Here is a 23,375-nt window from a genome sequence, read left to right as displayed (position 1 = left end):
CCTCTGTTCATCAACTCTGATGTTTCAGAGTCAGGCAAGGAGGAGCTCTTGGAAGAAGAAGAGGAGGCATCCTCCTTGGCCAACTGTGGTTGTGAAACCATGCCTCGCGTGAGTACTGTTGGCGCCACAACCTCTATAAAACCTCTGGAACCATTGCACACCAGAGCCGAGCACCACCCCTCCGAGGGTCAGGCCTCAAGCCTTGTGCCGAAGCTTACGCAACCCTCTGGTGCGCCATGGCCACTGATCGCTGGTCCCAAGTCCAAGGTTGTATGCCAGTGCCAAACCATCAAGGTTGGTTCCACCATTAAAGCTAAAATCATCACCGGCACCGAAGCAACCGCCGTCAGCACCAAAACCATCATCGGCTCTGAAACACTCTGCTAGCAACATCGAGGAACACCCTATATTCAAGAGGCTGCAGCAGCAGCTGGACGTTTAGCAGAGGAGGATCATTATCCATCCATGCACAGGAAAGATCTCGGCCTTGGAGAAGGCTCTACCCAAGAAACCTAGGCTACCTTTTCCTGGACAGCTGCAGTTGGTCAGCCGCCAACCGTTCAGTCAGATTCACAGCTGGCCCAAAGCATTTAGGGGAAGCCTATCACGAAAATGTGAATAATCTGCAATTCCATGGCAGCTAGGCACAAGGGGACTGACATTCTCAGGGAGTGGTTTTCAATTCATGTGACATCTGGCCCTTCAGGTACTCTTGCTGGGTCTTCTCTGTCATGCTTAACAGGATGCATGATACTGGTGTTGTGGGTGCAGGGAACGACGATTAATGAAGAGTGACCACCTGCCCCCTGTAGCTTACAACCCACAGTTCTCTATGTGAATAGTGAAACCTTTGTGGGAAGAGTCTGGAAAAACACAGAATAAAGTGATGGGAATGTAGCAAGTTAAATACACAGTTCAGTTGTCAGGGAACACTCAGGCTTCTGAAATGATATCTAATAAGGCATTAGCAAAATGCCCTAATTATAACACATTAGCATTACATTGACAACAAAATACACTCACCTCTCAGAGTCTTGGAGACTGCTGACTCGGAGGATGAAAACCTTAAGACCGCTTGATGTACATACGAAAGCTGTTCCAAGGTACAGGGAAAACACAAGACCAAGAAGCAGCACAAAAATCAGGTAATTCCACTAACGCGAAGAAAGCAAAATAGGTGCGAGGGAAAGGCCTGGTAAACAAACTCACGTAATTAGATCAAACCCATCAGTCTGAGATGTTGATGGAAATGTGTTCTTGTGTGAGCATGCTTGTGAAGAGTGATGTATTGTAAAAGGAATTTGATCATACTAAGAATTCGTAAAACTGAATTCACTTTGCTACGTAATAAGTAAGGGAATGCAGCATGTTTACTTAGTCAGCTTTTATAGTTCTGCTGACTAATCCCAAGCTTCTTAAGACATTTGTCTGCAGACCTTGTGTGGGGAGATGTGATACTACTCACTTGTATCTGCTACAGAGTGACTGTACAATAGAGTCACAAATGGTTCACCACTGTTGCCGGGAGGAGTGAAATACAGAGGTGGAAGCCATATTTACAGTAAAAGGTTGAATGCTGGAGTGATATGCGTTATACATCAGTTCTGCTACTGATATCCGTCTAATCCATTGTTTGGAATGCTGGGTAAAGAGCATCACATTATTCAGTTGCTTGAGTTATCCTCGTTTTTTGCCCATCTGTTTAGTGGCTACTTGATGTATTCTATTCTGTACCGAAACATTTCAACAATGCAGCCCAAATCTGAACAGTAAATAGGCAACTTGCACTTTTTAGTAAATTTGCTACTTTTCGGTATTCTAAAATTGCATGTTTGTAGTAATTTACACTATTGAACTAAATCCAGCAGCACACATGGCCAACCACCAGCACTGCAACACTCGCCAATAGAAAATAATGGAGGTAGGATTTACTACAGAAGCATAAGCTGCTACAAACCTGCAGTTTGTGAATGCGGAAAAGTAGTAAACTTCCACAAAAGTGTGTTTGTACAAAAGTGCAGTTTGTGAATAGCACTTTATAGTAAGCTCTGTAGTACTACAAAACTTTCTACAAAGCCCAGTTTATGAATCAGACCCTCGGTGTCTAGACATGAAATCTGGAGAAGAGCATCCAACAAGAATACCTAAGATGTTCACATTTCATTGATGGAAGGAAACCAGTATCCCTGTGGTTAGTCCCTACTACTACTTCATGAAACTATTTTCTAGATAATGGCAGTAATGAGGAGTATTTAAAAGGCAGAAGTTTATGATCGTTGATGTTAAAATGTTGTTGATACAAGGCATGACTATGGACACTACACTTTGAAAAACTGGCTCTGATTACACTAGCAGAAGTATCTGTCTGCACAGTGAAAGAAAGGATTGGGCCATGGGGTCTTAAAATGTGAGCGGTTTTCAAAGCCTTTTTGAAGAGCTCAAAAGCATCCTTTTGCCCTTTACCTCATTGAAAAGAAACCTATCTTCCTGGTGAGACGTAAATAAATCTACTTACACTCGAGAAATTATTTTTATTATTTATTTAGTTAAAATGCACAAACTGAGGGTTTAACAGGAAAAATGGGTCTCCAGGGTAGCCTTAAAATGAAATGATTTTGAAGAGATATGAGGTTTGTGGGAAGTGTAATGCAGAGCTTAAAGGCAAGATGGTGCAAAGATTAAGCACCCATCTGCATTTTTATTTTACTCCCGGATTGTTGGGCGCGAGATGAAATGTAGGTAGTCAGCAGATTTTTTAAACAGATTTTTCGAACCATAGAACATTCTGTGAGTACTTAAAAGGTATATATTGTGCAACTGGTAGCCAGTGAAACGAGCGGTAGACTTCTGTGTTCCACTGTTAGTGTACCAAATGGATGTATGAACTGAAGGTGAGGCAATGAATATCCCAGAAGACCCAAAAATAGTCAATTTGTGATATTGTTATAGCAGAGATCACAATTGAGTACTTGATCACAGGTATGAATGGAAGCATTTTTCTAAGTGTTCCCACTATCCCAAAACGGGAAGAGGAGATCCAAATGAAATGTGTTGTTAAGGATAAGTCAGAGTTAAATGTAACATCCAGGATTGTAGCTTTCTTACTAGAAGATAGAGGAATCTCTAATTCTGGGGCCAGAGAATACTGGGTCAATGCGGTCGATTATTTCCTAACACCAAGGTTTATGTTTTATTCAAAAAGAATATTCATCCATTTCTGAGGGGTCACTAATCCAGCCCTTAAATTTAAGGGTGTGAGGGTTCAGCACTCTAGTCTTATAATAAGCTGAGTGTCATCTGTTTATGATATTGCCTGGAGCCCATAATTAATCGTGAGAGCAGACGCAAATAGATGTTATAAAGCAGTAGCGAGAATTATGAACCCTGTGGGACGCCCCAGTTGATGGAAGTATTGTCGAAACAGAAAATTCCCAATCATAGCATCTGGGTGCCAATGATTGAACCATATGAGGACTGTGTCTATTTCTGCTAATCAGGAGATTAAGACGCTCTAGCTAACTAAACCAATATGGTCAGGGTTGCTGTATCACCTTCATCCTGGATTATGCACATTTCTTCCATGGACAATAATAATGCAGATTAATTTCTGCGGCCTGGAATTAAGCTCAGCTGCCATTGAGCAAGAATCTTATAATCTTCAAGACATTTGGATAGTTGGACAGTGACAGTATTTCTAGAACTTTAATGTGGGTATTGGATCTGTATTTGATGGAGTCATTAAGCAGTCAGTAAGCAGTAAGTCTCACGAATGATTAGCCAAGAGGACAGAACTTTCTCATTGGTGCTTATTTAGTGAACGGTAATTTAATAAGGAATTGTATTTGTTTTGTTGTTGGACCGTGTAGGATAATGGTGAATTAAATGCATGTGAGTGCCCTGTGCTGAACACTAGAGGAAGTTCAGTGGTGGCACTTACATTTGTGCTGTGCGTAGAGTGGGCTCGCACACCTTGTTGCGCACTGACATGAGATTGCATAGTGTCTGTAGGCTGGGCCCAGCCTCTGGAATATGTTACCTTTACTGTTGGAAGTTGCTTGCCTTCATAGTCAACCATTGCATCAATGAACGGATACAGAGCTAAAAGGATTGCTAGGTTTTGGTATATCTGTAGCTCTGCAAATGATAGAAATAATAACTAAACACGCAAGAACTAAAAGGAAAGTGCCTCTATAGCATCTGGAAGTGTTGTGGTGGATATATTTCCAGATAAAGAGGGGTCTCATTTCCGATTTCTCCCACTATAGAGGACGAAGTCGAAGGCAGAGGAGGAAAGTCTTTGTGGGAAATCCTTTCAGGACATTGCGGATCCAGAGTATGCTGACTTCAGGACCGAAGCCTTCCTTCACCGCAGCAAGCAACAAGAGTGTTTCCGCAAGGCAGCCGAGGCCTACAGGAGAGGAATGAAAGAGGTTGCAACATTTTATGCACAACAGGTAAGCATGCAAGAATTTCTCGCTAGTCTTTTTAGAATGTTTGTGACGGAACAGATTGGTTTCCTTTTGTTAAATTCGAAAATGCACTGTTGCAGTATTACAAAAAAGTTTTGTATCCTCTTGCCTGTGCTGCTTCTTTTTCACCAATGATCAGAGCACCACAGACCAGATTTTTACAGTGGTCTAACAAAATGGCACCCAACGTCCTGCTGCGCCGATAGGTCTATGGAGAAGCCACTTTGTCGCTTTTTCACCACCTGGTGAGGTAACGGTTCTAACCACAGCAATCCCACCTGTTCTATGACTGCACCAGAGAATGGAGACCGTAATGAGCTTTTCTGCAGTGTCCCGCCTGCAGTGTTCATCGCTGTCCAAATGCTTAGTTTACTGGCAGGGGCGTAGTTTAGGGGAGGGGGGTGTTATACTCCCCAATAAATGTATTTTGTTATAAATAGTTGGGCGAGGTGCTTTCATTCGGGTATAATGAGTTGCCTGTGGGATTTCACCAGGATTTTTTTAAACGGACACACACTGTCACCTTATCTCTGTTTGGAAAGACTTCAAAAACGTTGGTAATTTCTCAAAATAATGACCTTTCTTTCGCTTAGTACACCTACCAATCCGCATTCCTCTCCCTTTCCACTGCCTCTTAAGCCCCTCTCTGGCGCCCTGCCTGTCCATAATCTATTTTACCATCATGTGCCGGTGCAATTGTCGGGAAATCCGAAACTAGCACACCCCAATCATACTGACCAAGCTAAGCTGCGCCCCTGTTAATTGTGGTTTTTGCCCACTGCGTGTGTTGGCTTCCTTGTCACAATATTATTGCCAGCTCTCTGGTTCGCAGGTGGTAATTATTTGGGTTTTTTGGCGCACGTGAAAGTGTAATTAATAAATGTAGTAGCGCCGTGTCTTCAAGGCACACAAATGCAGTCCTAGCTGAACAGAAAGCTCCAATGACGGAATAAAGATACATTTGGTGTTCGTGCTAAACAAGGTGCGAACAGAGAGTGCTTTGGTGGTGTTCCTTTACTGAAATGTTTATTTAGAACAATAAGCAGCAATATAAGCAAAACAATGAATATACATTTATTTTAAATGAATACGTAATGATGCCTCAGCTTTTTAGTTTGTGCAGGCGAATGTGCCGGACCATCCTCAGGACAACAATTCTTTCAAAAGCGCGCCCACAGGCCTGTAGAAAGAACAGTAATTTACAGGTAGTGCAGGATAGCACTGAAGAAGCAGCAGTACAATCATAAAAGTGGAGTCGTACCATGCAGGCTCCCCAGAAGGACGAAAGGCATAGGTCCTATCAGTGGATCAGTCCCGCCTGACAAATCAAAAACAAGCATTTGCAATGCAATGGATCTCACGTTTGCTCAAGATAGAGCTATTAGCGTTGTAAATTCATAACTGGAATTTTTTTGCCACATAAATTGAAAATTAAAAGTAAAACAGCTGACAGAAGCTAGTCAATTCAAATCGCCACAGCCGCCATGAAGGTGAGCGCAAGAGTTATTGGCTCCCTGCGTGAATGTCTAGGAAGGATCGCGGCTGGGACTAAAGGGAAAGCAAAACCGGAGGAGGGGCCACCACACTCTGTATCAGGAAGAAGTGTGACGTAGTGTGATGGCCAACAAAAATGTTCACTTAATGAAATCACCTGGGAGGGAACTCAGCACACAAAGAGGGGACATTTCACAAAATGCACCAAATAAAAGCACAACAGAGAGTGAATAGCAAGGGTGGGCGTGGTTAAAAGCCTTCAGACAGATTACAATGGGTCAGAGCCCTTGTGCGTCGACCCTAAAAAGTCATACTTTGGAATAAATCCATTGTGTCTGTTTACATTTAGTATGCTGTCCCTTAACATGTATACTTGTTTCCAGTTCATGAAACTTGGTTATTGAACCTTGATCTGTGTTGGGGGTTACTTTGCAAGAATGGACGTTCACTCAGAAGTTGACTATGACCTCATTAAAAATACACAGCCATCACCTTCAGAATGGCTGTGCTAACACAGTGCCGGGAGGGTCAGATCAATCCAAATTTTCCCAATAAAGGAGTTCCACTTAGACTCATTATATTTCAAGTGGGTGTCCAGACCCTGAAAATATGACATTGGTTTGCCCTGAACGTAGACTATACACCTCTGATGTACAAATGTATTCGTTCTGCAGATACCGCTCCTTGAGTGTTCCATTCTGTTTGCAGTTCTATGGGGTAGACTTCGTGCATTTTTTCTTTTGAATGTAGTAGCAGACCAGTTTAATGGGCCCGCCATGGTGATGTGCGCCTCTGAATCCATGCCACGCAGTGGCGGCCGGCAGCTTTAGGAGGGAAGGGGGCGTGCGGGGCACACACAGACACGCACGCACATTCATTAACAACACTCATACCATTCAAACATGCACGCACGCACCAAACATTCATTTTAAAACATTACACACACTCATTCTTTCACACATGCACGCACATCCATTAACAGCATTCATACCATTCATACATGCACGCATTCACCAAACATTAAAGCCTGATTTAACATGGCTGCACAGAGTGCATCCTCTTCCCTCCCTTCCCATCCTGCCACACTCTCTCTCTCGTCCTTCCTGGCCGCTTTAGCAGCTCCGAGCTTTGAAGACAAGAAATAGAAGACGCGCTGACACGCACCTTACCAGCTCAGCCGTCCCTGTGAAGTTTGTTAACATTTAACCTCCAGTACCGGGTGAACGTCGCCTGATCTCACTTTAGCTGCCCGCGCGGTGAGTGACAACAGTCTGCGTTTGTCGCATTTCTCATTTTTGGGGCAGCCACACTGTTCAGATTTCTATTTGCACATATGGCCAAGCTCGAGACTGCCAAGTCGAATACTGCATCGTTACATCAGGATAGGTATACTGAAATGCCCTTTATTACTCCATGAACACATTATATTTTCAAGGTACTGTAGTCAAGAGCTGAGTGCGTTCACAGCCTTCATTGAGCTGACAGCGTATATAAATGAAAGTTTTTTTTTTTTTAACTTTATTTTCAGGTTCTTTGCCGTATGTTTTGCTTTACTAGACTCCCCTCCAACTTGAGTCTTGAAAAATTACTGTGTAATACTGGAAAACATCCTTGGGTGACATATGAAACAACACTTTTAAGCTCTGGCACATTAATGTTAATGTTTCATTTGGAAGACTAAAACCTATTTTTAGCCATTCTGTTAAGTGACACGGGCGTCTACGTTTGCCCTTAGCTTCAATGTAAAATTCCACAAAAATGTCTAGCCAGGTAAATCTCCAGATCACGTATCTCCCGAGCTCCAATTGGAAGTTGAGGTCTCTACTGGTATAAAATTGTATTATCTGTATCACGGGATGAGTAATGACGTGTAAAAATATGTTCAGCTGAATAACAGAAAAGGGTGAGGGAGGAGCGTGGTGTAGTGTTTGGCAGCCCAGAGCCACAGAGTGCTTTTTTACTGTAAAGGTGACTTCGCAGGCCGAGTGTTTATTTCTTAAATAATGTGAAGATATTTCCATTACAGTCTCCGTGCTTTTCGTTTTTCACCGGAAGTAGAGGAAGCCCGTGAAAGGCAGAGGAGGAAAACTGGGCCCAAATTTAGCAGTGCGGATGGATGCTCGACGCAGGCGCTTGCCTTTGTGCGACGCCTCCTGCAGACAGTTCAACATTTGAACTTAAGGTTTAATTTATTTTATCGTCCCTCATACAAACAGCAATTTGCTGCAGCCCTGGCAGCCCAGTATGGAAGGTGGCGTATTTTACTGATAATGTTGAGGTGACAGATCACCCTCTGCCGGGTGGGTTTCGATGGCGCATGGTTGTATATGTAGCATAATAAATTGCGAGAGAGGACAGGGCTCCAGCGAACGCGCCACCCCCGGTAACCAAATAACTCAGCCCCGGTTCAGTAATTACGCTGTGTGAAAATATGGGATTAATTAGACCGGTACACTAACACACTGTACTCTCATTAAAGGCTGAGCAGCGTTTTCATAGATACTGCCACTTGCAGAGGGTGCAGTCTCTTTTCACACTGCTTGCTAATTATCTTACTTGGGGCCACTTAACCACGCTCCCAGAGGCAGGCTGGCAGAGAGCCCTTTGTGGTATCGCTTTTATTATTTCACCTGCGCGCAAAAACAACAAGCAATGCAATAGGCTTCGCACATTTCGTACAAGTTGTCATCTTTTGACAACAGCGCCAACGAGTAAAAAAAACCAAAAAACAGAGCTGTTAGCCTTTTAAACACCTAAGGCCCCTCTCTCTGCAGAACTTTAGTACCTTTAAACAAGGGAGGGAGGGGGTGGCAATAGGGACGGGGACGAAGGAAAATTAAAAATACATTAAAAAAAAAAAACGAGCTGAATCGTGCTTTGTAAAACCTTGAATTCGCCAAGGAGTGCTCGGATAAACAATAGACTTAAATTGGTAGTTATGCAAAGTGCTTGATTACTGCCCAGTGAGATCGCGCTGCATAGGAAATAAAAAAGTAGTCCAGAACCCATGCGGAAAACATGGAGCCTCGTATGTTTTCAGTAGTTGGCCGGTGCGCTCAAGAAGGACTAAACACTGGAAAAGGCCTGTTGTATGCATGCCTTTCCCAAATGAAATCAAGCGAGTTTCAAAAAGCAAGCCCATGAACCAGCAAAAGTGATGGGCATGATATGGGCGTAGTTACAGTCTCACAGAGGGATTACATCAGGGGCCAGAACGCTTGCGCGCTCGACCCTACCAAGGAAATACGCACCTTCACACAGGAGGCGTTACTTGGAAGAAAATCTGCAAAGAAATGCTGATATTTATTCATCAGTCATGAACTAGAACATCACCGTTAATGAAAATGAAGAATCATAGAACTTACTGAGTAAAATTAGTCTAGCAATATGTCCAGAAGTTAACATGGCAAGTCTTTAGACTGAGGTAGCCAGTCACACCATGTTAGAGAAGGCTCTGCTAAGTATTCACACGATAAAACAACAAATGAAATCAAAGCAGGGTGAATGTAGCAGATAGTTGAAGTGGGTCCTTGTTTGTCGTGAACTTTAGGGTCACTCCGATACTGCTATTCCTAATACAAACCAACTTCCTTGTCATTCAGCAAGTTTATGGATAAACAAGCTGTCTGTTAGACAGTCGTCATAGTGCTCAAGACTGTCTAATAGCCAATAAGGTAACTCTGAAGACAAGAAAGTGACCGTAGGCAAAATTCACGTAATTTCTGCCCAAATCATGATGCAGTATCGGGTATTTTGTGCTATTTGTTTAAAGTGGAAAATACATCCTTGTGTCCATTTTGGACACTAGGACACTTTTATCACTAAAATAGGGTAGTGCAAAAGCACACAACGCAAACATTCACTTTCATTCTATTCATTCGCAGTGTTTCCATGCTCCTGCAATATAATTTTTATCCAAATAAAATGTCAATGACATGGCATGGTTTAATGGTATAATTATGGGCATTTCCCGTAACTGTTGTGTTACGGAATTCTGGTAATTATGCAAGATGATGGCAGCGTTTTGCCTGTGTTTATCGAAAAGACAATGGGGCTGATTTAGATCTTGGTGGAGGGAATACTCTGTCACAAACTTGACGGATATCCCATCTGTCATATTACAATCCCCATAGGATATAATGGGATCGTAATATGGAGGATGGGATATCCGTCACGTTTGTGATGGAGTATTCCCATCTGCCAAGATCTAAATCAGACCCAATATGCTCAGTGGTAAAACATGCCCTTTACAAGGCCACCAACAGTTTTGTTTTTGCTTGAGACAGGTTTATTTAGTTGTGATTCTAAAATAAGACATACAAATTGAATAAAACTTGAGATGTACTGCATGCGCTGAGTCCCACTCAACTTTTTCTGTCCATGACAGGGTTTGAGCTGTCTCATTCTCACCACAGTTAAAAAATATTTAATACAGAATAATCTAGTGATGCTTAGAGAAGGGGCTTGTGGCCGCATTCTGCCATCTTGATACTTACATGCGCCCCCTGGTCAGCAGCACTGGGCTGCTGTTTACTCAGCTAAGCACTGGATTAAAAATAAATTAACTAAGCAATTGAAGTTAATGAAAGGATGTAACTAAGTTGTCCAGCACTATTAACTTCAGGAACACCTTCCCTTTTAAAGACATCTTGCAGCAAAAGTGTAAAAATATGATAATGTCTCATCAAAATTCAAAAAGTGTATTTCGTTTACATGCAGAACTGTTTCACCTTAGTAAATCAGATTATATCAGTGCATTGATAAGTTTTATTTTTTAAGTGATAGTTTTCAAACATTAATATAGAAACATTCATGTAGTAATTCACGTTCCAACTCCAGAAAAGGGTTAATAGGATTTGTTCCAGCAGCATGGCATCAGAGGACCAGCTGTCCTGAAAACCAAAAGAAAATGTCTCATAGCATATTCCAAATTCTAAGCAGTTACTAGGTAGCAGTTACCAGGGTTTTCAAAGGAAGGAAAACATCAATGAACCAGAACGTTATCTTAATAAATGAGAATATTTATGATTCATTACACAGACTGAAAACGAAAATATAACACATATTTCCCCTCAAGAATGAGAATGAAAATACTATGATGGAATATCTTTATACTTGTCAGGAGCACATCTCATTCTGGTCGTCCCCTTAACTCTAAATGCCATAGATTCACATAACATTGTTTCGCCTCTTGGTACTGACAGATTATCATCAATACTTTGTTTTTTTCTTGCACTCTCTTTAAGCCATACCGACTTGTCAGTCTTAGACAAGAGAAGTACTTCTTTGTCTTTCATATCCAATTCATCACTCATTTGTGCGTTGCATTTTGATACTCTTCTGACATGCCATATCTTACCATCCAAAGTAACCATACTATTGGTATTTACTTTCATTACTTTCAAAGTTTTGCTATACTTAAGCATCATTTTTTGCCACAAACCTGGTTCCCTAATTCTCACACAATTCCCCAATTGGAAACTTGGTTTCTTTGATCTTCAATTTAGTATTATACCATTCCTTCATCTTACTTTGTTTACTTTCCACCTTCCTGCCTACCAGGTCTACATCAATTTTTATTTTTTTTTGATAAAGAGAATTTATTGATTTTGCAAAAAAACAATGATACATACAGTTAACACGATCATCGAACGGTGATCGTACCCTTTGTCCCAGCAGCACATTGTGAATGAGAATTATACGCAATCTAGAAGCCTGCTACGGCCTCCCATTTCCCCCATATCTTGTTATATTTATTCGGACATCCTCTGGCCTCATATACAAGTTTTTCACGCTGCGCGCACCAGTCCACCCCTCGTCTCCATTTAGTCAATGCCGGGGCATCCCTGGCCTTCCAGTCTGCCACTATATCCCTCTTGGCCACCAGGCATGCCACCCCCAAAAAAGTTTGATCTGCTCTTCGCAGCCCAGTGTCTCCCATGACCCCCAGAAGGAGGGGCAAAAGTGCCCTCTTTATCTCTTCCTGTATGACCCCTGAGACCTCCTGCAAGACAGCTTCCCAGTAAGTCACCATGGTTGGGCAAGCCCATACCATGTGGAAGAAGTCAGCTACGGGACTCCTACAACGGGGGCACTCCGCTGTGGGACGGAGGCCCGCCCTGTGCAATTTGGTGGGTGTGAGGTAGGTTGTGTGAAGATAGTAGGTTTGTATTAAGCGGAAACGCGTGGCCATTGTAAGGGCATGTGGGGCCATCAGTGCTTCTATCCAATCTGTCTCTTCCATGGGGCCCACCCATTCCTCCCATCTTTGGCGGAGCACCCCCAGGGAACCAGCAGTGACAGTGACTAGGGTACGGTATATCTGGGAAACACCTCCCCTGCCCAGGTCTCCCATCAATGCCTTTGCCTCCATGGGGCTATACTCGGGTATCGTGTCTCCTGTCTGGACATGCACTAGGAGAGCATGGCGAAGCTGAAGATACTGGTGGAACTGTGTCTTGTTTAATGAAAAGTGTTTCTGAAGGTCTTCGAAGGACCGCATATGTGACCCTCCCCAGATGTCACCCAGTGTGGAAATACCAATGTTGTCCCAGTTCTGAAAACCCTCCAGGCCCGCCACCTCCACCAAATGCCTCCTGTGCCATAGCGGGGTCTGCTGGGTGAGACGCCCCCACCACCCCGTCCGCCTCTGAGCTGTCCGCCATCCTTGTAAGACCACTTTGGTCACGTCTGGGACATCTCGGGAGATCGGGTTCCCTTAGAGGGCGCCAAAGATCCGTGAGTAGCCCATCGTTTGCAATTCCAGTTGATATGCGGGATCTGTCCACCCGCCTCTCACCCAGTCATTAATCACGAGCAAGTGCATTGCAAGGTGGTAGTATTGGATGTTGGACATGCCCAATCCACCGTCGTATATATCTCTCTGGGAAGTTTTGAGCGCCAGTCGTGGACGGGTGTCACCCAATATGAATTGGCGCGCTAGAGTGTCCATCTCCCCGAACCATTTCTTGGGGATGGGAAGTGGGAAGTTCTGCAAGAGATAAAGGAGCCTGGGGAGGATAATCATCTTTAGAGCGCTATTCTACCAAGCAGGTTCAGGGGGAGGGTCCTCCAGCGCAGAAGATGAGTCCTGATTTTCTTAGTTAGCGGCGTAACGTTAAGTTCCCATGTCAACTCGGGAAGAAGTGAGATATGTATACCCAGATATTTAAAACTGTTCCTCCGCACTGGGATATTTCGTTGCCAATCCATACAGTCTCGGGAGCGATGTAGGGGGACCAGCAGGGACTTGGCGGGGTTCAGAGTCAGTCCAGAGACTTCCGCAAAGAGGTCCAGGATCTCTAAGACACGGGGGCCACTTTTGGGCGGGTTAGAAATATACAGAAGAACATCATCTGCGTATAACGCCACGCGGTCCTCCAAACCGGAGGGCCAGGTCCAACCCATGATCAGTGGGTCGTCTCTCAGCAGGATCGCCAAGGGCTCTATTATTAGCGCAAAGAGCAGGGGGGATAGTGGGCATCCCTGTCGGGTTCCACGACCAATCGGGAACGGGTCGGAGACCACTCCGTTGACCTGGACTCGGGCAGTCGGGTTGGAATATAGGAGTCTCACTAGGCCTCGAAATTTGGACCCGAGTCCGTTTTTTTGCAGGACCTGTTCAAGATAGGACCAATCCACCGTATCAAAGGCTTTTTCAAAGTCAAGTAGAAGCAGTGCCAAAGGTGTGTGCGACAGGGTTTTGTGGTGCGCCAGGGCCAGATGCAAGCGCCTGATACAGTGCCTAGTACCACGAGTGGGCATAAAGCCACATTGGTCAGGGTGGACCAGCTTGGGCATTACCTCCTTCAATCTGGAGGCAACGATCGAGGAGAGCACTTTGATCTCAATGTTTAGAAGTGAGATGGGCCGATACGCCGAGCAGTGTCGGGACGGGGGTTGAGTCTTAGGGATCACTACAATTGTCGCTTGGTCGATCTCAGTGGGGAAGCGGCCCAGACTTTCAGCTTCCTCATACATATTAAGTAGGTGGGGGCCCAAAATATCGCTGCATTTGCTATATAACTCTGCCGGGAAGCCATCAGGGCTTGGGGTCTTGCCCGAAGCCAGATTAGATATCGCATTAGTGATTTCTGCGAGACTAATGGCTTCCTCTAACCTGTCTCTTGCCTCCAGGGAGACCCTGGGAAGGGTGATGTCATTTAAAAGGGGGGTCTCTCTCTCGATAGCGGGGCGAGGGTGTTTTGCATATAAACAAGTGTAGTAGGAGGCGAAGCTTTGTGCGATTTCGACAGGTGCTGTGGCGAGGGAGCCTGTGTCCTCTAAAATCTCGGGTATAATCCTGTTGGCCAGGGGGCGGGTGGCTAACCAGTGCAGAAGCTTCCCATTTATATCCCCCCAGCCATATATTCGGGCTGCTGAGGCTCTCCACATGTGTTTGGCTGAATCCAGCATTATGTGCTTAATATCGTCTCTAACTCTGATCAGCTGCCTCATGGTAGAGGCCAGCGCTACGTTCGCGTGTTGGTGCTCCAGTCTTAAGGCCTTGGTCTCCAGTTCGGAGACCTGAGAGTTCCGGTCTCGCTCGCGGGATCGGAGGAGGTGCTTGGCATGCCCTCTGAGGGTAGCCTTACAGGCGGCCCATATTGTTCCTGGGGATCGAACCGACCCCAGGTTCAATTCAAAATATTGATTGAGGTGGTTCCTGATCTCGTCTGTGTAGTCTTTGTCCTGTAAATGCCATGCGTTCAGGCGCCACACCGGGCGCCTGGTGGGTTCTGTTCCACCCAATCGGACACGTATTGGTGCGTGGTCTGAGACCCCCGAGGGAGTATCTCCGCCCCCGTGATGCTTGAGAGATCCAAGGCGGGCATGAAAACAAGATCTATTCTGGAATGCGTTTGGTGGGCAGCCGATGTGTGTGTATATTGGCGTTCCCTAGGGTGCCAGGTGCGCCACACCTCACATAGGCCGAGGCTCTCCCCCCAGTTCCTTAGGGCTGAAGCCCGATTGGATCTACCGGGGGTAATCCCACCAGAGACGTCCAGGCAGGGGTCAAGAACAGCGTTAAAGTCTCCTCCCAGCAGGGTGGCCCCCTGGGGAAGCCCAGCAGTCACCCGGTGTAGCGAAAGCAAGAAGGCATCGAGTCCCGACGGAGGGGCGTAAGCGCACACAAGATTTATCGGTGACCCTTGGAGAGACCCAGTGACTACTACAAATCTGCCCTGTGGGTCGGACTGCGTGGTTGTGATCACAATGGGTAGAGATCGATGGAGTATGATGGCCACTCCTCTGGAGCCTCTGGAAAATCCCGCGTGGTATACTCTGTCATATCCTCCCCGCGCAAGCATGGGGCACCTAGATCCGAGGAGGTGGGTTTCCTGTAGGAGGACCACTGAGGGGGAATATCTATGGAGAGTGCTGAATACTGCTGAACTCTTGATCTTGTCTAACAGGCCGTTTACATTCCAGGAAAGGACCTGAGTCAGTGGGGGCCAGGCGTGGGTTGCGTAGGTGCTATACAACGCTGGGTGTGTGGCTGCGGACCTAGGGACGACCATTTCAAACATGTCAATAAAGTATTAAAACTACAAATAAGGCTAACTAACTCGTTGCCATCTAAACCTATTTCAAACTCCCCCCCCCCCCCAAACACCCTCCTCCCCATACTCCCACCCCGGAAGCATCTGTCGCCCAAGTACCCAACCAGAACCAGACAGCCAGTAGGACTGTCATTGGGGTGGAGTGGTGGACCCCTCCTTTCAATCGGATCTATTGCAATTAACGGTCACAAGTCGAGCTCTAGGCACCATATAGTGGTGAGGTTCAGTGTCATCAATGGTAGCCCCACCGGGCCCGTGCGAGAGAGTCAGGCAGCGCGAGTCCTCTCCGCGTTCATCGAAGAGGCAGTGCACTTCATGTCAGCCGAGCACCAGGGATTGGCTCAGGTGATTGTCTTCGGACGTCTGAGCCGAGGTCTGAGGTCCAAAGGGAGCAGCGGATATTATCTCCGTCTGTGAACCAGTCTCGGGCCGTCTCACTGTCCGCAGGAGTGCCAGGATCCTTCTGTCTACCTCTTCGGGATCTAGTACGGCGCCGGCTCCTCCGGGGCCCCCCCCGAGGGAGATGGTCCGACACGTGGGGTCTTCCCGGCAGACCCCAGGGGGCCCCTCCGGGCTACGACGCCCTCCTCTGTTAGCCAGTCCTATGCCTCCTCCGGTGTTTCAAAAAAGTGCGCTTTCCCGGCCATAAGGACTTTGAGCCGCGCGGGGAAGAGGAGCATATATGAAAGTTGCATTGCTCTAAGTTTTTGTTTAACCAACTCATATGACCGCCGGCGAGTTTGGACCTCCCGGGTGTAGTCCGGAAAAATTTGGATTTTGTGGTTCTCCCATTGAAGATCTTCCGATCGCCTAGCTTCCTTAAGGATATTGTCTCTGTCTTTGAAGTTAAGGAAGCGTGCAATCGTTGGGCGTTTTGAGCCACCGGGAGGGGGGCGCGGGGCAAGTGCTCTGTGGGCCCGTTCAACCGCAAACCAGGGTGAGTGGGACTGGTCTGGCATCCAAGTTTTAATCCATCTCTCCAGGAACTCGGAGGCCTTGTCATCCTCTATGCCCTCCGGAAAACCGATGAAGCGCAGGTTATTGCGTCTTGATTGGTTCTCGGCGTCCTCCGTGCGGCGGTGAAGCTCGCTGGCTCGGGTCTGCAGCTAGGCCACTTTGGTTTTAAGGTCAGATAGATCTTTCTCATTCTGGGAGACTCGGGATTCAACCTCGGTGATTCTGTGCACTGCATTTCTGAGGTCTTGCCTAATAAGGCCCATATCCTCTCGCACTTCTCCGATTTTGGTCTCCACGGCCGTCTGCGATGATTGGATAGCCAGAAGGATAGCATTCACTCCATCCGGTGCTGGGCCTCCAGTAGCCGCGTCTCCCCCTCTTCGCTGGCCCGTCATCGTCGTGAACTGGTCAATCTTTTGCTGGGAGGGTGGGGGTTGTTTATTCGCCTTGTCTTTCCCCATCGTGGCACATGGGACGGGGGCCAGATGTGTTGCTCCCACGTGCTTCGATTCAAGTCTAGGTCCCCAATGCGCTTCGGCTATCAAGGGTCTAGGGAGGGCACATCACGGTGTGGACCTGCCACAACATGCAGATCCAGGAGGTCATGGTGTTCAGCGCAGGGAAGCCGGAAGGTCGCAAGCTCAGGAGCACCCTCCGGTCCCATCCATGCTCCTCCGGGCCTCACAAGGACAGCCCCCCTACCGGCTCCATGGGGGACCCAAGTCACTGGACCTCCTCCGACCGCCCCTTCCTCACTTTCTCTGCACAGGGGGGGAGGAAATTGCTCCAGCTTGGGGTCCAACCCCTCGCACTCTCAGGGCCCAGCAGTTCCGCGACAGGTCCAACCTCAGCTCAGGCCGGTCGTTGACTTCCACTATCAAGTTGGCCGGGACGGGTCATCTGCGGATTGAAGTCATGATTATAGTGCAGTTCTGGGCAGCCATTCTCCACAGTTCAGGACCCAGATTGTTGCAGGCTATGATGAGCCCCATCCGATCAAGGGCCCGAAGGGGGGGGGGGGTGGAGGCAAGCCACCGGGTCTCTTTTCCGTTGTTTTTTTTTTTTTCTTTGGGGGGGGGAAAGGGGGGGATCCCTCTCGCCCCCGATTCTCCTTCTTCCCTCTCCTTCTCCTCGGGCCGTGTCCGCAGCCTCTACGGGGCTGCGCCTGATCTCCGGCTCAGCCCCGGCCTTCAGCGCACTTCCGGCGCGCTCCTGGGGCCAATTGGGACACGGGGTGAGAACGCAGCCGCGGCGGCACTCCTTTCACCTCCGCCCGGTCGCCTCGGCTCAGTCCCGCAGGCTCGCACCGCGAGTCAGGCGGGCGCCGCAACCTCTCCCGAACAGCACCTCGGGAGAGACGCGCAGGAGCGGCTCCGCTCACTCGGAGCTTTCTTCTTGGGTCGGGTCGCGCCGCCCCCCCAGCCCATGGGGGTCCGCGGTCCAGATTATTGAAGACCTTCACCGCTCGGAGCGGTCGTGCCAGGAGGTAACACCGGATCAACCTCGGCCCCGCCGGGCAAGCCCAGCCACGGCCGCCATCTTGCCGCACGGGTCGGTTGGGCCGTGGCGAGGGCACGGGGTCTGAAGTCCTCGATCGCTCACCGCGCCCAGCCCCCCAGGGATCCGAGGGCCGCGAGGAAGTTTGGAACGGTGTCTTAAACCCCGCTAGACCGCATTAACCACGGGGGGATGACAGAGGGGTCCAGAGCACTCTTAGAGTGCGACCGCCATCTTGACGCCCGAAGCCACGCCCCTCTACATCAATTTTTACACTTCTTTTTTTCCTATTTTTTCCTAAACCACCATAGACACAAACTCATCATAGGATTTCTTCCTTTAAGTTGTTTGAAAGGACTAACTTCAGTTACAGTGTTAGGTGTTACTCTGTACATCCATAACTTTTCTCTTAGAATATTTTTCCACTCCCATCCAAACGTACGCGCTTCAAAGACCCAATCCTTTGGCACACAGATACATCTATCAACTTGACCATTGCCTTGGAGTTCATAGCATTGTTGGAGAAAATCTTCCATTTCCTCAGACCTGAGTTGAACACCATTATCAGTGGTACATACTTCTGGGTATCCTTCCCTCACAAATATTTATTTGAGAAACTCAGTCACTACACTCATAGTTATCCGCATAGCAAACTTGACTTCTGGTCACTTTGAATGATAATCCACCAACACTAATGCAAATCGGGCTTCTTGTGGCAATTAATGAAATGGTCCTGAAATGTCCAAAGCTACCTTCTGCCAAGGAAAATCTGGCCACCTTATAGGTTTAAGAGGACTCAGAACAACTTTAAGTGCCCTTTCACCTCTCACGCACACACCACACTCTCAGACCATCCTTTCCACCATCCTATCCATTCTTGGCCACCGAAAACTTGTCCTGATGAGTCTCTTCATAGAGGACATAATGATATGTTGCTTATAGACTAACTGAAGAATTACTTGCAGCATTTGTTCCGGAGGGCCACTCTTGATATCTTTGAACAGCAATTCTCTTTCTAACTCCAACTCATCAGATACTTTCCAAAATGGTAAAAGTTCAGGTTTCAATTTCTCTTTCTTTGGCCATACTTCTAAAACATACTCTTTCACTTTCTTGCACAGCTCATCATTGTTTCCACTCTCCATCCACAATCCTTCATCAGTTTCTTCAAATTTATTTTCCACCACACCTTCTCTTTAATAGTGGCAATCATGTCTTGCTCTTCATTCACTTCCTTCTCATACTTCATACTACATAGTAACCTGGACAGAAAGTCAGCTGTAACATTGTTTTTCTGGTACATATTCAACTTTGAAACTGTACTCTTGCAATCTTGACATCAGCCTAGCAATACGAGCAGCACCATTTAAAACCCTCCTTCCCCGAGAGACAAAATATGTACAAGAGGTTTATGACCCATTCTCAATCACCTAAGCGCACCTTAGTGACTCTTACTCTGTTTAGCATATCTCTTTTCATTGTCATTATGAGTCATTGAAGCAAATACTACAGTCCATTCTTCTTACCCACGTTTCTGAGATAACACCCCCCCCCCCCCCCCCCAAAACCACTGGCACCCACAGTAACATTAGTTTCCTTTACAAAAAGGGTTTCAGTGTGGGTGCTTCCAATATATCACTTTTGACTTATTGAAATGTTTGTTGCTGTTTGTCAGTCCAACTAAACAAACCATCTTTTCCTGTAAATGCTTGCAAAGGTTAAATTGTTGTTGCGAAGTCCTTAAGACATTTATTATAATATTCTGCTTGTTGCTGTTTGTCAGTCCAACTAAACAAACCACCTTTCCTTGTAAATGTTTGCAAAGGTTACATTTTTGTTGCAAAGTCCTTAATACATATACTATAATATTCACACATTTCTGCAAAGGATAGTAACTTTTCCTTAGTGTCAGGTGCAGGTGCTTTCACAATAGCATCAACAAGAGGTTTTTGTTGTACTACACTTTAGCTAGACAATGTATGTCCCAAATACTCCACAGAATTTCTGAACAGTTTACACTTAGTTTCTTTCAAGGTCAATCCACATTCTTCTAATTGTTTACACACTTCTCTGAGATGAGTTAAGAAAAGATGATTCTTGGATTATATGAGAATGTCATACTGGAAGCATTTGACAAATTAATGCATGTCCTTTAATATGTGGTACATTGCTCTTTGAAAAACCTATGCCACTGAGGCCAGACCAAAAGCCATGCTCCTAAACTGGAACAGTCCTAGCTGTGTAAGAAAAGCAGGATAGTGTTGGGAGTCATCAGATAATTCTATCTAATGCTATGCGGATCTTAAATCCAATGTGGAAAAAACTGTGGTTCCTTCTAGCATACCTACTACTTCATTTATATTAGAAAAAGGATGACCATATAGTATGCTATTAGCATCCACTGCCCTCAAATCAACACGTAGTCTCAATGTTTTCCATGCCAAGACTATAAGAGACATCCATTCTGACGACTCAGTTTCTTCTATGATTCTATCTTTCACCGTGTCATCCAACAATACATTTAATTTATTGGTCTCTCCAGCTTAGCACATTCTTACCTCTTTCTGCAACATATAGCTTGAGCTGAGCCATTCTCCTCTTGACTTCTAATGCAACTGACTCATAGCCAGCGATATCAATCGTAGACCCATCAAAACTTTCATCAATTGTATCTGATGCCTTTAAATTGTGTATGTTGAATGCACCAAAGAATTTTTCAAGCAAATTCTTCCTGGTGATGATGGTCCATTGAGAACATAAGTCTGCCATAAGTTCTAAATTAACATTCAAAACTCTCACAATGCACTTAGGTGGGCATTTGATTTTTGTTCCTTCTTTATTTGTACTGAAATTCCTAATGGAACAGTTCTACTACTTTACTGTACTCTTCTCTCCATTCACATTCACATTTGGTATCCTGCTCCCCACCATCTTCTACAGCAGACACTCTCCCCCTACAACCATTGGTATTCTTCTTTACATCCTTGACACCCAACTCATCCTCTCCCTCACCCGCAATCCCAACACCGCCAAAACCAACCTACACACATCTCTCCTCGACACCGCCAACTGGATGACAAATAACCACCTCAAGCTTAACTCCAACAAAATCGAGATCATCATCTTCGGCCCCAACAAAACCCTTTGGGACGACTCCTGGTGGCCCACCGCCCTAGGCCCCGCACCCACTCCCGCAAACCACGCACGCAACCTCGGCATCATCCTGGACCCCTACCTCTCCATGACACAGCACATAAATGCTCTAACCTCCTCCTGCTTCCACACACTCTGCACTCTAAAAAAAATCCTTCAAATGGATTCCCCCAGAGACCAGGAAGACAGTCACACATGCACTCATCAGCAGCAGACTAGACTACGGTAACGCCCTCTACGCCGGCACCACACTCAAACTCAAACGCAAACTCCAGAGAATCCAGAACACATCTGCACGCCTCGACCTTGGCCTTCCCCGCCACGAACGAATCTCACCACACATCAAAACCCTTCACTGGCTCCCCATAAACAAGAGAATCACATTCAAGATCCTCATCCACGCACACAAATCCCTCCACAACACCGGCCCGACCTACCTCAACGAAAGAGTGAACTTCCACACTCCCACCCGCAACCTCCGATCAGCCAACCTCACCCTAGCCACAGTCCCCTGCATCCTACCTCGCCCCCAAAACCTGGAACTCCCTTCCCACCAACCTTCGCAAAACCAAATACCTCCTGCTCTTCAGAAAGAACCTCAAAACATGGTTGTTCGAACAGTGACCCTCCTGCCCCCCCCCCCTCGACCACCCCCTCAAGCGCCTTGAGACCCTCACGGGTGAGTAGCGCGCTTTATAAATATTTTTGATTGATTGCATACACAGGCAAAATGTCCTACACATCCACATTTTTGGCAATTTTTACCAATAGCAGGAGATTGAGCAAAGGAAGCAATGTGGTTGGTACTACCACATCTATAACAGACTTTTTAGAGTTAGAACACACATTTCTATCATTTTATACATTTGTATCAGTATTTTTCTCTGTGCACACATCACTTCTAACCGCTTTTTACTCACTGAATACATCCATTCTCCGATTGTTCTAAAGATTTTGCAACTGCAATTACGTCATGTAGTTTAGGATCTCACATAACTGTACTTGTATTTTTAGTTTTTTTACGTTCACATCCACAATTACGACTGTGGCGGCTGCGTCACGGTCGGACCGCCAGCACCGCCACTTCTCCTCCACTGGAGGGGCTGGTGGTACTAATCCGACAGGGCAGTGGTGCCAGCAGCGTTGCCCTGGGGATTACGACCCTCTCTCTGCAAGTAAAGGCGGGCAGAGGCGGGGTGCGGGAGCCCCATGGGGGCTCCTGATCTGCCCATGCACTAGGCATGGGCAGTGCATGAACTCCCAAGGCCAGCGCCATTGCACTTTAAAAGTGCAACGGGTGCTGGTGCACCCTACGCACGGCAACATTGCCACAGGCTCAATTATTAGCCTATGTCAATGTTGTGGGCTATTTCCGGCTGGGCCAGCGGGCGTAAACTTTGTTTCCACCCACTGACTCAGTGTGAAACTCATAATAGGGGCTGTGGGGAAGGGGACCGCACTGGCGGTATCCTGACTGCAGGACTTCAGGGGACGGCCTTTTCCGTCTGCCGAAGTCCTCATAAGACCAACTTTATGATAAGAATATGCAGTAATATTCGCCATAAAAAGTGATTAAATAATTTTATAGCAAAATTGTCCTAATTCATAGGCACTGTTTTAAAAATTGAAAATAGGTCAATTTCAATTCAAATGTTGGGAAAAGTCACAATGAAGGACAGTTTAGTGAAATAGAAAAAGTAATTTTATTCCAACTGATTTATTTTTTCGTTTTGTGTCGAATCACAGAGACCAAAACTGCGTGTAGAAGTGACTGAACACTAGCCTTCAGATAGATGAGTTGGGAAACCTAGGAGTTACAGTGCAAATGAAAATAATTAGGTATTTTCTAGGCAGGCAAGGTGGCTCAGTAAGTTGAACGCTTTGCACTGAAATAGGGAGTGACCAGGAGGTCACTGTTGTGATCCTGGCAAGGTAAAATCAGCCTTCCCCTCCTCTGAGGTTGATTAATTAAGTATCTTTACATTGACTAATAATAACTAGTTACATGCAGTTGAAGTGCATTGTGTAGCACTATATAATACGTTTTCTATATTATTGTTTTTATTGTTATTATTAGACATATGCTAAGAGGCCTGTGCTAAAAATTGGCAACTCCAGTAGGTTGGGCTATTTTCAAACTCATTGTGATTCCTTACTGACTGGGGAGCTTCTGTGCATTGTTGTGGGTGGGTAAATGTGATAATACTTTATTAGTTGAATTGATGCATTAGTGCTTGGTCAA

General features: G+C 46.1%; 1 protein-coding gene across 2 annotated transcripts in view; it reads left to right on the top strand.

Moving 5' to 3' along the window:
• N4BP2 (NEDD4 binding protein 2) overlaps nucleotides 1-23,375 on the top strand; it is a 1,101,392-nt gene that overhangs the window by 896,695 nt on the left and 181,322 nt on the right. For both annotated transcript variants that reach the window (XM_069202011.1, XM_069202014.1), the window contains exon 14: nucleotides 4,266-4,454. In XM_069202011.1, coding sequence (XP_069058112.1) covers nucleotides 4,266-4,454 — 189 coding nt within the window. The remainder of the gene's footprint in view (nucleotides 1-4,265; nucleotides 4,455-23,375) is intronic.

The sequence above is a fragment of the Pleurodeles waltl genome, chromosome 1_2 (assembly GCF_031143425.1).
Source record: "Pleurodeles waltl isolate 20211129_DDA chromosome 1_2, aPleWal1.hap1.20221129, whole genome shotgun sequence".
NCBI classification, from domain to species: domain Eukaryota; kingdom Metazoa; phylum Chordata; class Amphibia; order Caudata; family Salamandridae; genus Pleurodeles; species Pleurodeles waltl.
This window is presented reverse-complemented; position numbering and strand designations above follow the sequence as displayed.